Below are 14,234 nucleotides of genomic sequence, written 5' to 3'. Positions count from 1 at the left end.
GCTTTTCATATTACTCTTCAACGATACAAACTGTGGGAATGACACGAGGAAACAAATAACGAAATGTAAACTGGTTACAAGTTACATGTTTTTAATAGGTTAGTAATTCCTCTTATATGGCATTCTTATCATAAGTCGGATCTTCCAGTTGAAAGTTCTGATGGAGTAAAAAGCTGTTCTGATATGCAGGTATATAGAAACATGCGACCACCACATAGCAACAGTTCAAGCAAGAAGACCACAAAAATCGAAGGGCCCAATTAACTATATAAACAACTTCACGCCAAGATGGGGTCCCTAACATTTGTTTTGAATATCAAAACTCGACCTACGGGTATTTACAAAAAGGATATTTACACATTTGTTAGATAGTTGAACCGTACCAGTATCCTTGTCCAACCAATTCAGGAAATAAGATAGAAACTAGATGCCATCGCAGCATATTATTCCTTCTACCTTTTTGGAGCTTTTGATTCACAGCCTTAATGTAGTATCAGCCACTCTGGAAGCTCCATCTTTAACTTTCTGGGCAAGGAACTCATCACAGTCAGCTCCTTTCACAGTAAATTCCATCAAAAGATCCTCAAAAAGCTTTTTTAGCGAGCTCTTAAATGCCAGTGAGCAACTCTTATCTCCCTCATCAACATCCTGGATCCCTTCCCCAACAACACATCCAACCTGAGCACCATCCATGTAAGCTCTGCATGCTACTAGGATAGTGTGTCCATGCTTGCGAAAATGACCAGCAACAAAGTCCTCAAAATGCTGCAGCATTGGAAATACGGAAGTGACGCAGAAAAATCATCTAAAACCTTTTGATGATAATGAGATACCAAATATAAGCTTTCCCGAAATAGTAAACAGAAAAAATTATTTCACAAAAATTTAGGAGAATATAAAGGTTTTTATAATCCCTATTATCATACGATCTGCAACATAAAGATAATATTCTTACCCTCGGTGGCCTCCTTAGAGAATACAACATTGTCCTGCAGGACAAAAGGAAAGTATCTTCATTGTAAGCCAGGGATTTCTTCTCACCATGAGTTGTATTAGCTGTCTGTGCGTAGCCTGGCTCATTAAAGTAAGGCTTTGCATTCAGGACCAAGGCCTGAATAGAGACAAGGACTTGAAGCATAGTTGAATTGGATGGATTCCACATCTCACATCCAGTGCCAGACCAGGTATTGAGAAGGCTAAGACAAACTTTCCCACATGCATACAAGTTTGGATTAAGTCGCAAACCACCAGAATGATAATGTACCATCTGCATGATTTTACAAAGGAGATGACATACCTTCTACTGAAAAGCAACAAAAAATAATGATACAAGAAAAGGAGTTCACATACCGGTGGTACTTGAGGATAGTTGGGAGGAAAATATATGTCAAAGAAGAAGAGACCGTCATGATAAGGAGTACCAGTTGGTCCTATGATAACAGCCCTAAGCAGATCCATCCTATCCTCATAAATTCTAACGTATATACTGTCTGTTTAAGTTAAAACAAAAAGCAAAATAATGAGAACAGATGAGAAATATGATTCAAGGATGTTTCACAAGTTCAAGGAAAAATCAAAAGTTCTGTCATAACAAAGCAAACGCATGAAGTCCTATGATAACAGCCCTAAGCAGATCCATCCTATCCTCATAAATTCTAACGTATATACTGTCTGTTTAAGTTAAAACAAAAAGCAAAATAATGAGAACAGATGAGAAATATGATTCAAGGATGTTTCACAAGTTCAAGGAAAAATCAAAAGTTCTGTCATAACAAAGCAAACGCATGAAGCAATGATGACAATGGTCAAAACATAACTACATTGGTACTAGTAATAAAAGACAAGGAAATTCCTGGCTATTCAAGACCTGATCAAATCATATCAAACAATACTTAGAATTCCATATATCCTTCTACTCCCTAAGAGATTTTGTTTTCTTGGTGAAACAATCAAAGAAATGGATCCATAATCTCACTAAAATATGAGAGAAGTAATACCCTGCTTTGTACTTCAACTGAAATAACCCAAGTTTCTAAACGTGAGAAAAAAAGATAATCTTGCTTACCTTGATAAACCATGATATTGAAGAAGAAGTTGAGCAATATGAAAACATATTGATTTAAATTCTTAATAGGAGTTCAATCATGAAGATACACACTACTGTGTAAAGCTTTACAAAAAGAGTATTCTCAGATGCAACTTTGAAGATGCTGACTTAAAATTCAATCTTGACTTAAAAATCTCAAAGGCCATAACCTGTAATTGACTTAAAATAATTTATCTCACATCAAATATATGCAAGACGGTGATTTTAGGTTATCATTTTTGGATATGATAAGTGCCTTAATTAAATTTGTCAATGGAAGATTTTGCAGCTCAGTGACTTACTAAATTTGTTTCTCCTACATGCTAGCTGAAATATAGGAGAGTCCTTTCACATTTCATGATTTGCTAATAGTTCTCATTGAAACTTACACAACACCTTCTTTGAAGTATTTCACAATTCTTGCTGCAATCCTAAATATTCACTGATTTTCTCACCCAATTTTAATAGAATGAACAAGTCTAATCTTCCACTGCAATAGTTGCCCGTTGTTTGCTCGTCCCAAGAATGCAAGAATGGAAATATTGCAGCAATGTTATAAACTATAACACTTCCAAAATTTCTAACAGATGTCTTGGCTATGATATGCCTATTGCAAAATGAAACAATCATTGCAGCCCCATAAGAGAAAAGAAGCACAAATAGGAGCAGAAGATTATTTACATGCCTGCAACATACTAGTATGGGCTCAATCTTTGCACATGAAATCTACACTCACCTGGTAAATCTTTCTCCAGGACCTTCCACTCATTCTGAATTCTCTTCGCCCAGCACTTTGCTGGCTGATATCAAGAAGTCATCAGGTAACATAGGCAGGAAATAGACAAAACAAAGAAAAATAAATGAAATGCTCATTTCATTTCATTTCAGTACCTTCTTAACTGTTGGGGGCACCTTCAGAAGTTCAGGTCTGCTATAGTAATGATCAGAGTGATCTTGCACAGTATCAAACTGTTTAAATAACTTGAATTTCACATCTATTTCATCTTCGATCACATTAACCTGCTTGCTCTTACTTGATGTTTCAGCTGGTGGCTTCTGCAACCATGGTACAGTTGCCTCCACCCCGGGAGGAAGATCCAAGTCATCAAACTTTGCAGCCAAACTAAAGTTGCAATCATTTTCATATAATTGCATATCATATTCATCTTCATAGTAATCTTCATCATAGTCATATTCATCGTACTCATAGTCATCATTAAAGTTATAGTCCAGTGAATCAGGATCAGAAATTTTCAGGGCAGTCAGTGGATCAGCATTCACAGAGAGATGATTTTCACTTGGGCCCGCCAAATCATTTGCCCAAGCATCCTATAATTAATCCAAACAAAAATTTTATGTAAGCAAATGAATGATATGGTAGCAAAACCACATCTAGATGAGTTACTGAACATCAAATGTTCACTAGACATGAAGGAAGGTTCAAACCTTTATTTGCTTTTCCAAATTTATAGAATATGCAATGGGTTGCTTATTCTTGTGGTCAGACATACTTTCACCAATGATCACAACCCCATCAGGATCATCATCTCCATCTATCTCGATAACTTCATGTGGAACAACCTTCCAAGACAAAATGATAAAAGATTCAGACATTACCATTTGATTTTAATTTAGAAGATCATGTATCAATTCATGAAGAAAAAGGAGAACTGCAGATAGTGAAAGAAAAAGAGTGTCAGAATTAAACAAAAAAAATGCATTATGACATTTTAGGGGTTAGATTTATCAAAGATCTAAGACAAAACATGGCACTCCTTATATAATTTAATTTGTTTACTGTCTCACTGTTTATAAAATCATGGATTCATGCTGTATCAACAGATTATGGTTAATAGGTAGTAAATGACTAGAATTGCAGAGGCTTCTCCTATACGTAGCTTATCAGACTAAATCTGGTCAAGCCACAATTGTAAATTTTCCTGTTCAAAATACTTAAAAACACTTCAGGTAAAATACTCACAGTAAAATGATCTTGATGAGTTTAAAATAGGTTGCATCTAGGTTCTCGAAATTATTTAATTGCTTCAGAAAGGAAAGGATGAGAAGCAAGATCCATTTACTAAATCTAACCTTCCCAACCCTTATAGGCCAATAAAATACAACCATTGAAGAATGCAAAAGAAAATTAACTTTATTGGAAGAGAAAGAAAAAGGTAAAGAAAAACATTTTTGCATCCTTAACCTAATTAAGCATAACACACATTCATCCACCTATGGGAGAAACAATAGAAGGAAAAAAGAAAAAGATGGCCATATCATCTCAATCTTTTTACTTTTAGTATTTTAGCTAAGCACAGCTGAAGCAAAAAATTGATTACGGCCCAACATCCAATCAAGGGAACCAGTCTTCATGGCATAAAGTGGTCTCGATTAATATATTGAACAATGTAAACTTGGCTGCAAGCCCGAGAAGTACGTGGCTAAATCACAATAAAACATATTAAATCAAGATGAGTTGCTTTCACTACACAAAGACCAATTGGCACCAAAGAATCTACTCTGTCGGCAAAGTCTTGGACAATGCAAGTGTATCACAGACAAACTCTCGAATATACCCTTCATGCACACAATGAAAATATAAACAGGAATAGCATTACTGCCATCTTTCAAGTCAAAATATAACAATATTGCTTTGTGCAAATGGAACTAACTAAATGATGGAAAATGAAAGAAAATGAGCACATGTACCATTGGGATAATAGAGCTTGCAATAGCATATCAGGATACATAGAATAGAATATGAACTATTCTCTACAGTGATGCAGATACTGACGTCATTGGCAAGTAAAAAGATTGGGTCGAAATTGACCCCATTTACCATTTGTTTTGCATATGTTCTGACTTTGTCAGAATTACTGATTTCTATAGGCATGATATTTTCTTATTCTAATGGTAGGTCTAACAACAATGTTTTATTTTCAGGTACATCAGAATTATTAGATCCATGAAGATGGCCAGCAGCCCCTGTGATGGATAAAGTGACTGTTGACTCTAGGGCCACAAATAAGCAGCCCTAATGTCTCAGCAATTTTTCCAATGTCACTCTCGTGAGATGTTTTTACGGCAAGAATTCCCCACATTTACAGTTTAACAGGTCGATGCTTATTTTCAAGTAGGCTTGAAAGTACAGAAGAATTTTCACCACAGCTTGATCTAATGCTCAACAGATGATGCAAACTACAACTTAGAAAATTGTACTCGATGGCATAACAGAAACAGTAATACTCAAGGTTGCCTCAAATCATTTTATTGGTCTGCTGGCTCATCAAATTCCTAGATTCAACAATTATAGAACTCATTATCAAAATATCTCCCACTTTCTCTAGCAAAAAGTATATGCTTTCCTCCTCACTCTGTCACCACAGCCTCTACTTCCTTTAGAAGAAGAGTTTCCCTAGGGATGGTTTCAGAATCATTTGTAGCAAGCTTCTGAGATGATTCTATAACCACTTTCTGATCGCTTATTCCTTTATTTTTGCTTGAAGAAGAGTTGCCCTGGGGAGGTTATTAGATGAAAAGAATTGCCCAAGGGATTACTACTCCAAAAAGTAAAACTGTCTGGCCTTTCCCAAACTCAAAATTGTGTATCTTCAATCTCGTCATGCACGAACGAAAAGTATCTCAAAACAACTAGGGTTACAGCACTAATTCAACTACAGCTTGAGAATAAAAAAAAAAGATAAATAGAAAAGATAAGCATGAACCCTGGATTGACAAGAAAAGAAAAGAAAAATTATCAATGATCAACTTCTCATATATTGGTTTTCTTTCGTAATTATCAAATCAAATACCAAAATCCAGTCAGATGTAACCAAGAAATCAAACTAAAATCCCGGGACCAAGAGAATCCGATCTTATTCAATCATAAAAGAAGTTCGCATGCGATCTTCCATCAAACCAACAACTGGCAAATAATTCAACAAAAAGATCAATAGAACGAAAGATCACAACTTTCATATCACCTGACTTCGCTTCCGCTTCTGCTGGCTCGAACTCCACGCCGACGAAGACGATGAAATCTCTATGACATCCGGATCCTGGTACGATGAGCTCCCAGCAAAAAGGTGAAGCCTACAATTGAGGAAAGTGGAACGCCATGAGAACTACCAAACACCAATCGGAGACGAACGGAAACCAAACCAATATCCCTCGCTTCGAAGCGTGTCCGGAGGCGTACTTCGCTGCCGGCGAAGGCTCCATCGAGCCGGTCAATGCCGGCGGGGGACGCGGGAATCGAGACGATCGGATCTGATCCTATCAGACCGGACCGGCGGCGGCGGCAGCCGCTACAGTTTTGGATGGATTCCAGCGAGGGGCGGCGGAGAATTGAGGGACGAAGTGGGGATTGGAGAAGTGGAAGAGCCGAGGTTGGAAACAGAGCAAAAGACGGGACTTTGGGGATTCCGGTTTTTTAAAAAGGGTCTGCTTTTGGTATTATCACCCCTACTTTTTATTTGTATTAAAGCTTGACATTTGCGTTAGTGCGTTGACTCCTCTTCAATAAATATTTGAAAAGAGAAAAAAAAATATATTTAAGACCAACGTATTCTACGATATGCGAAAAAAAATAACCGATTAAAAAAAACAAAAAAAAAACAAAAAGTGACCGATTTTATTTTTATTTATTTTAAATGTTAGACTACTTGGGTTGCGAACTTAGACAATTATTAAATAATACTTGGGGTGGAAGTATCAAAGCAAATAGTATAAGATAGCATTTAGCATACAATATGTAGCAATATAATCTTTCTTATATAGTATATCTCTTTCTCTTTTAAAGATAATTTCATGCTGTAATTGCATGCCTTTCCTTATGTTGCTAGTCCACATGCATTTGAATATCTGAAACACTGGCATATAGAAAAAATTTGTTATACCAAATTCAGATGATAGTTTTCCTTTTGTATCATCGTAGATTCTCAGGAATACAGTATCCTTACCAGATCTTAATGGAAGGAAGGATCTGAAATTCCGATCCACCTAAGGAATTTAAATTGGATTTATCAGTCAAAAGAGTATCCAACCTAATGCAACTAAGATCATCACGTAATGATTAAAGAGAGAGAAGCTACAATAATTCAATAACAGATTACTATTTTACATAGACAAACAGAATTCTTATCTCACTGGGAGACTATTTTACATAGACAAACAGAATTCCTATCTCACTGGGAGATACAAAATAGACTTCGATGTGCGAGCTAATCAACACAACTGCTCCTAGTTTAGAGCTACTTCAACAAATGCATGTTATGTTCTTCACTCGGTGCGCGTGCACACATGGCATCTTATTGGAAACAAGTAGTTTATATGTATATATGAACACTAGCTCGATGATATCTTATTGCAAACCTAGAGTAGATAGTTAGTAGGATGTGTCATCGCTTCATTAACTTGGTGGACAAACTGGCTGCAATCAATCCCCATCTCGGTGAAGGCCAAGATGAGGTTTGGCAAAAGCTTTGCTAGCATGATCTTGAAGCCAGTGGAGCAGCTCTTCTGACCTTCATTCTTTACCTTTCCACAGTCATAAGCTTGCCCAACCTGAGTGCCGTCTAAATAAGCCTTGCAGGCAAGAAGGATATGTGATGACCGACAAGTAAAATGCTCGTGGACAAGCTTCTCAAAATGCTGGATTTTTGTAAATAAGATACATCAGATAAGTAGGACATAACCCAAGGACAAGAGAAGCACATAAGCAATGTTTGAGATGCAAAGGTACCTTAGGTGGCTTATGCAAGAGGTATAGCATAGACTTGCAAGACAACAGAAATGCGTTCTCATTGTAAGTGACGGAATTCTTCTCTCCCTCAGCTCTTCCCAACTGTTTGTCATAGCCCGCCTCATTGAAATACGGTTTCTCGTTGAGAACAAGGGCCTGAAGTGATAACAATACTTGAAGAATAGTGGAGCTTTCAGGATTCCATACTTCAGTACCAGTGCCTGTCCATGTCTTCAGAAGACTAAGGCAAACTTTTCCCGACTCATATAAGTTTGGGTTCAACCGAAGCCCACCAGAGTTGTAGTGAACCAACTGCACATTGCGGATCATTTCATTTTCTACTTATGATAATAAGAGAACAAGCACTGGCAGTGACACAAATTTTGCTAGTCGGTACTAATGCCAATAAAGAACTGAAGGTAGATTATCTTTTGTAGTTTATCAGATAAACTCGAATAGCCCATCCGAACTAGGCTCTGAAATACAATTTTCATCTAAATCTATCTCTAAGGTGACATGCGTCCTGTATCCATGAGCTATTTTGAAGCTTAGAGGAGAAGTGTTTTTATAATATCATTTAGCAATGCTTTATAAGTCAAGAATAAAAATACTAGCCTAAATTAATTCCTTGAATCTTTTATTGGGTAACAAAGAAAAGTCAATGAGTTAAGCATTTCTATAGCTAAAATTTGGAGCAGAAATTCAAGGTTTAACCTAACTCAAACTAAAAATGATTGAAAAAGAGGGAAGAAACTTACAGGTGGTTCATGAGGATAATCAGGAGGAAAAAGTATATCAAAGAAAAATAAACCATCATGGTATGGAGTTCCGGCTGCTCCAACGATGCATGCCCTCAAGAGATCCATCCTTTCCTCATAAACTCTAACAAAAATACTCTCTGTCAAAATTACCGAAGGTACATTAAATTAACAAGAGAGTATTAGCAAGCCTTTACTAATTTAAATAAGTAGCAAGCATTTACAAGCATGTCTGCATACAAGGCTTATGTACTTCTGCAAATTACAAATCTATGAGACATCAGAAAACTGGAAAAATTAATAACTTACTCTATATTATCCTTTCTTATGTAGAATGTTGTTCACATCAATGTAAAATATATATCAACTAAAGAAATTAGTTTAAATAAAAAGAAAGAAAAAATACTCTGAAAAATCTTTTCAATGACAAAATTTAAACCCATGATTGCTCATGAAAAGAGTTCGAAAATCTTATATCAGTAGTTTTCCACTTTTCCCTGTTTCTAGATTGAGAAAGACGCCAAACTTCCATCCACATAAACAATAAATGGAGAAAATAATAAACATGTATTTGCAAAGTAACAAAATAATGTAAGAGATGAGATGAAAAACTAACCTGGTAGATCTTTCTCTAAGATACTCCATTCTTGCTGTATTTTCTTCAACCAACTTCTTTTTACCTGAGGTGAAGAAGGTAAGGATACAAATGCAAATCTAGCACACTAGTAGAGAAATGTAAAACTGACGTTAAAAATGTTCTACCTGAGATATTGTTGACCCATTATCCCAATCATTTACGAAATGGTGATCAGAGTACTCATCAACAGTGTCAAATTGCTTAAACCTTATTGTTTTATCATTCTCTGGTGATGAAGTTGGTTCTTCACTCTGTTCAGTTTGTTCTTTTTGCTGCTCCAAGCATTCTGGTTCCAAGTTTTCTACATCCAAATGCATTTCTTCTGCTTTGAGAATCTGGAATTCAGAATCTCCCCTAGCCTGAAAAAGAGCCACAACAAATCTTAAATTTAAAATTTGAACTAGTACCCTAAAGTTCAAGAAGAATCAAGATAATGAACCTACTAAGCCAGAATGTGAAGCCATATCAAGGGCACCAAATAGACTTGCAGCTACATATGTCAGGAACTGCAAAGCTCCCTTTGAGAACAAGGATGTAGTAGCTTTCCACACATCTCTTGCAGAATCTTCACATAAATCATCTACAACCTTTTGAAACAAATTGAACTCTTTATCCATGCAGTGAGCGAAGACAGAAAATACTGCAGTAAATAATGGATGTGCCACAAAGGAATTATTAGGAAGAGCAATGCAGACCTCAGTGTTCTTATGGCCTAGCTGTTCCTCCTGATCAGCCATATTTATAGGTGCATTTGCCGGAATAGTTTCCTCATTAGCCAATGGTATTGAAGCAGTATCGAGAAGCCTATCTACCCCAAATATTTCAGAAGGCGGAACCTGAGGTAATTGAAAATGAAATAAAATATCTCATTGGTATAACATTATATGTAGGAAGAAAGAAGAAGAAAAGAAAAAGGCATAATTATCAAGAAAGAGGCAGCCATTGCATGATTGTCATGCAGAAAGGCTGTGGTCTTTTTGTTTTTAATGAATGGTCCTCAGAAGTGCTGACCTGCACTATGAGAATAAAAGGCAAAGTGTGCAAAATTAAGTACAACAAAAAAATTATCTTAAAGTATAATGCCCCAAGTTACTTGAAGCTAATATATCTAAATGTGAATGCTAAGGATGAGTCTTTGATGCAGCGATTTAATTTAAACAAGTTAATATTGGGCATGGATCCATACCGTAGTTATAAGACCATTGGCCCATCTTATTTCTACACCTTCATTCTTGTAACCAATGACATTTCCAATGTATGATAAATAATCAGAAAATGCCTCATCATAACTCTCATTGATGTTGGTTTTATGAACAGCATCTTTTACTAGATGTGAATTGCTTGTGTCAAGAAGCATATCATGCTGTTCTCTTTTTCCAGTAAAATTTGCAACAGGAAACTTTTCATCCATATTCTCGATACTTGAAACAAATCGTAGCACAACATCACCAATGCAAAAGGAGAAATCTGGATGTTCAATCAGCTCATAAGCACTCACAGTCTCTTCAATAGATTCTCCAACAAATCTAGCAGTCTGTTTGACGTCGGGAACAATCCATTTGACCTTCACAGTGCGTTCAAGTGCATCCACTTTTTTCACAACCCCGAGCCGCTGACAATTTTGAAAGCACATATCATCTGAGATGACTTTCTCTAATACAAACTGTTCCGGCCAAAAATCATGGTCACCGAGATTGTTCACCGGAAACAAGGTATGTGGATCTATGCCAACTGACAGAGTGCCATTCTGCCAAAGGACATCAACCATGCTCTTTGTCCTTGCAATCACATATGTTTGCCTACAGCCTTTGCCATACATTCCTAATCCCTTTTCCATTTTGGTGCACTTCTTAGGGGCAGTGTTTGGAGTGGCTGAGTTAGTAGAGTCTCTATGGAAGTAATCAACTGGAACAGTGCACCAATCACCGAGTTGCCAATTAGCGTATGGAAAACATGATAAGAGGGTTAGGTCCTTTGGTTCTTGAAAATGAGAAGGTGATGATGAGCGAATGCCCTGACCACTTGCGACAGAACTAATCCAATTAATATGCACCAAACCTATTTCCACATGCTGAACAGTACCTTCATCTCGCCTTGCCTTCCATGAGCCACACAACCATCTCACAGATTTGAATATGGTTGGAACATTAATCCGTACATGCTGACCTGGAAAGTAAAAGTACGGTGAATCTTCTAAAAGGCGTGAAGGAACGGGTTGTAAAGCTTCAGTATCTTTTATCAATATTTCGCACTTCGCTCCATCACCGAATACAACAGTAACCACATCAAATACCCTCTCCACTCTCCCAACCCATGGCCCCTTCACTACATAATCCCCACACATGAAGGTTCTTACTCTGTGAAGCTTTTTGCTATTAACATCTTTTATCAAATCACCAGAGCTCGTCTCCAAATCGACAATCATATCAACATCCACAACCCGGCCCAACTGCCCCGAAGGATCAGTAATTGAGCAGACAATGTCGCCATGCACAAAACCTCTTTCAAATGCAAGAAAATCATCAATCTTGCCTATGCTATCATCCAGACTCGATAAAATACTCTGAGCATGTCCCCCATATACAGATTCACTATTATCTTGGTACTCACTGTCACTGCTTTCAGCATCACTCTCAGTATCAGAGTCAATAAAAAGTACATCCATTATTACAAACCCTGCAATATATTATTTTGCCCAAACTCAGCATCAACAATAATTTTATTATAAATAAGATAATCATCACCAAATAGAGGTTTTTGTATTAAATTTCTTAAAAAAGACAAGTTAGTCAACATGTGTTGTGACAAATTTAAAATAATCTTTATAAACTCAGACAACCACAAAGAAATTAAAACAATCTTCCGCAAGAATAATTTGCAACTAATTATAAACATACAAATTCCAAGGTATCTCTAATTATTAGCAACAAATTAATTACAATTAATGATAAAAGTTTACTAAAGAGGGAAAGAGGATGCTTCATCTTACCTCTTATCACCTGCTTGCCAAATGAGATATGTAATGGAGATCACTTGCTAGCCTCTCACACAAAACCCAAACAAGTATATCTTTAAAATGACTTTCTCACAAGTGTGGAAATGGAACTCGGATGACCATGTCAACAATACAAAGCGAACTTCAATGCCACAAATATTGTCCAATCAATAAGTTCGTTTTTCTGATGGCAAAGATAAATATAACCAGACGAAAGCTGCAGGATCTTCACCTGCACCTGATAGTAGTGCCAGAGCAGACTAGCCAAATACAGGAATCTTAGATAGCGAAGTGTGAAAGGATTTGCAAGAGATCAAACTATAAGTAAGTAATGCCAAAGGAGATTTGCCCAATACAGGAAATATTAGATACCAAGTGACAAATGAAATTTGCACAAGATATCAAATCTAATGCCAAAGGAGATTTGCCCTGGAGAGCAAACTGTAACTAACTATTGCCAAAGGAGATTTGCCCTGGAGAGCAAACTGTAACTAACTATTGCCAAAGGAGATTTGCCCAGGAGAGCAAACTGTAACTAACTATTGCCAAAGGAGATTTGCCCAGGAGAGACTGTAACTAATTGATGCCAAAGGAGATTTGCCCAGGAGGGCAAACTGTAAGTAACTATTGCCAAAGGAGATTTGCCCAACAAGTACAATTTAGGCATTCTTGCCAAAAGATATTTGCTCCAAAAGAAAGTCCATCGCAATTTTCTTTGCTGCCAAAGGAGATTTGCCCAGAAAGAGAAAAATATAGAAGCTTCTTTACTGCCAAAGGAGATTGAGATTGGCACAACCAAGCAGAATATACCACATATAAAGACTGACAGAAGGATATGTTCCAAACTCTTGTCTGCTTGCAACGGACAGCTTCTGCTCCAAAAGGTCTAGCTCAGCATCGCCAAAGGAGATTTGCCCAAAAAGGAAGTTCTTGCCAAAGGAGATTTGCCCAATAAAAGATATCATCCATAAAGTTGCTTCATATACCAAAAGACAGCCACAATAATCGACTTAAGCCACCCCACAGTCTGCAAGGAGAGAGTAACCACCACCAACCAGTCACCAGACACTTTGCGGACAATCTTCAAAGAGATATTTATGTATGATGGATAGTTGAGATAACCTTTCCTTCAAAGCTAGCAGAATAGACTGTCGCAATCTGCACACCAATTTCACTAAATCATTTATTAAAACTGCACACATGATTTACCAAAAAAATAACTTTATCCACAAAAGGATTACATAAACAACACTAGGAAGAAACACTTAGATATCTTTAAAGCAATAGGAAACATAATTTTTTCGAATGAACCTTAATCATCTGAAAGAAGAACAAATATAGTACTTGAGATAATGGAAGAACCAGCCTTTAATCCTAAACTTGCTTTCTTTTCCATCGAAACAGATAGTCTACAGAGAACAGAGAACTAACTTGTCTTGCTTGTCGCGACAAGAAAAGAACAACATATATAGACAACTAGGACTAATCAGATAAAGTTCAAATTTCTCGCAGGGAACTGATACTAAGATTGAAGTCACAGAAAGAAAAAAAAGAAAGAAGAAGAAGCCAATTTCCAATCGATAAAACCAAAATACCAAGCCCGAATAGAGAATAAAAAAAAAATCAATACCCACCACTTCTCCGACACGAGCCCGAGAGCTAGACATCAAAGTCTGGAGCCATACCAAGAGAACCCAAGTGCCCAAAAGAACCGAAGACTTCCTTTCATATATCTCCTTCAAAGCCCAAAGAAGAGTAGCAACAGCGAAAGACAGAGAAGGGGGCAGGGGCTCTTAGGGACGAGATCCAATCCCTCCCCAGAACCGACCCATCACGCCATCTCCCAAATCCATAACCATGGCAGGGTGATTCGAACTAGAGAAACCCAAAACGGAATTTCCAAATTCCAATCCCTTCTCCTACCTTTGCTTCTCACTCTTCATTCCTCTCTCTTTCTCCTCCCCTCCTCACTACAAGCATTTCAAATGGCGAAAGAGAGCTTTCTGCCTACCATC

At 37.1% G+C, this 14,234-nt stretch overlaps 2 protein-coding genes across 2 annotated transcripts; both read right to left on the bottom strand.

The window, feature by feature from the left end:
- Positions 1-224: 224 nt before the first annotated feature.
- Positions 225-6,519, bottom strand: LOC140770514 (putative ubiquitin-conjugating enzyme E2 38). Its single transcript, XM_073111734.1, has 8 exons — positions 6,285-6,519; positions 6,070-6,178; positions 3,533-3,667; positions 2,978-3,415; positions 2,823-2,886; positions 1,351-1,490; positions 956-1,267; positions 225-765 (listed from the first exon to the last, which is right to left on the bottom strand). The coding sequence occupies exons 1-8, from the start codon at positions 6,305-6,307 to the stop codon at positions 475-477; spliced, it is 1,512 nt and encodes a 503-aa protein (XP_072967835.1). The 5' UTR covers positions 6,308-6,519; the 3' UTR covers positions 225-474.
- A 662-nt stretch (positions 6,520-7,181) lies between these two features.
- Positions 7,182-14,234, bottom strand: LOC140770515 (probable ubiquitin-conjugating enzyme E2 24). The gene is made up of 10 exons (XM_073111736.1): positions 13,854-14,234; positions 12,214-13,377; positions 10,411-11,900; positions 9,920-10,060; positions 9,668-9,811; positions 9,350-9,583; positions 9,204-9,267; positions 8,588-8,727; positions 7,830-8,141; positions 7,182-7,738 (listed from the first exon to the last, which is right to left on the bottom strand). Exons 3-10 carry the CDS (start codon positions 11,887-11,889, stop codon positions 7,460-7,462), a joined length of 2,793 nt encoding a protein of 930 aa, XP_072967837.1. The 5' UTR covers positions 11,890-11,900; positions 12,214-13,377; positions 13,854-14,234; the 3' UTR covers positions 7,182-7,459.

Source organism: Typha angustifolia, chromosome 11 (genome assembly GCF_048772165.1).
Source record: "Typha angustifolia cultivar Huaian chromosome 11, ASM4877216v1, whole genome shotgun sequence".
Lineage (NCBI taxonomy): Eukaryota > Viridiplantae > Streptophyta > Magnoliopsida > Poales > Typhaceae > Typha > Typha angustifolia.
Note: the sequence above shows the minus strand (reverse complement) of the source record. Positions and strands in the feature narration are given on the sequence as shown.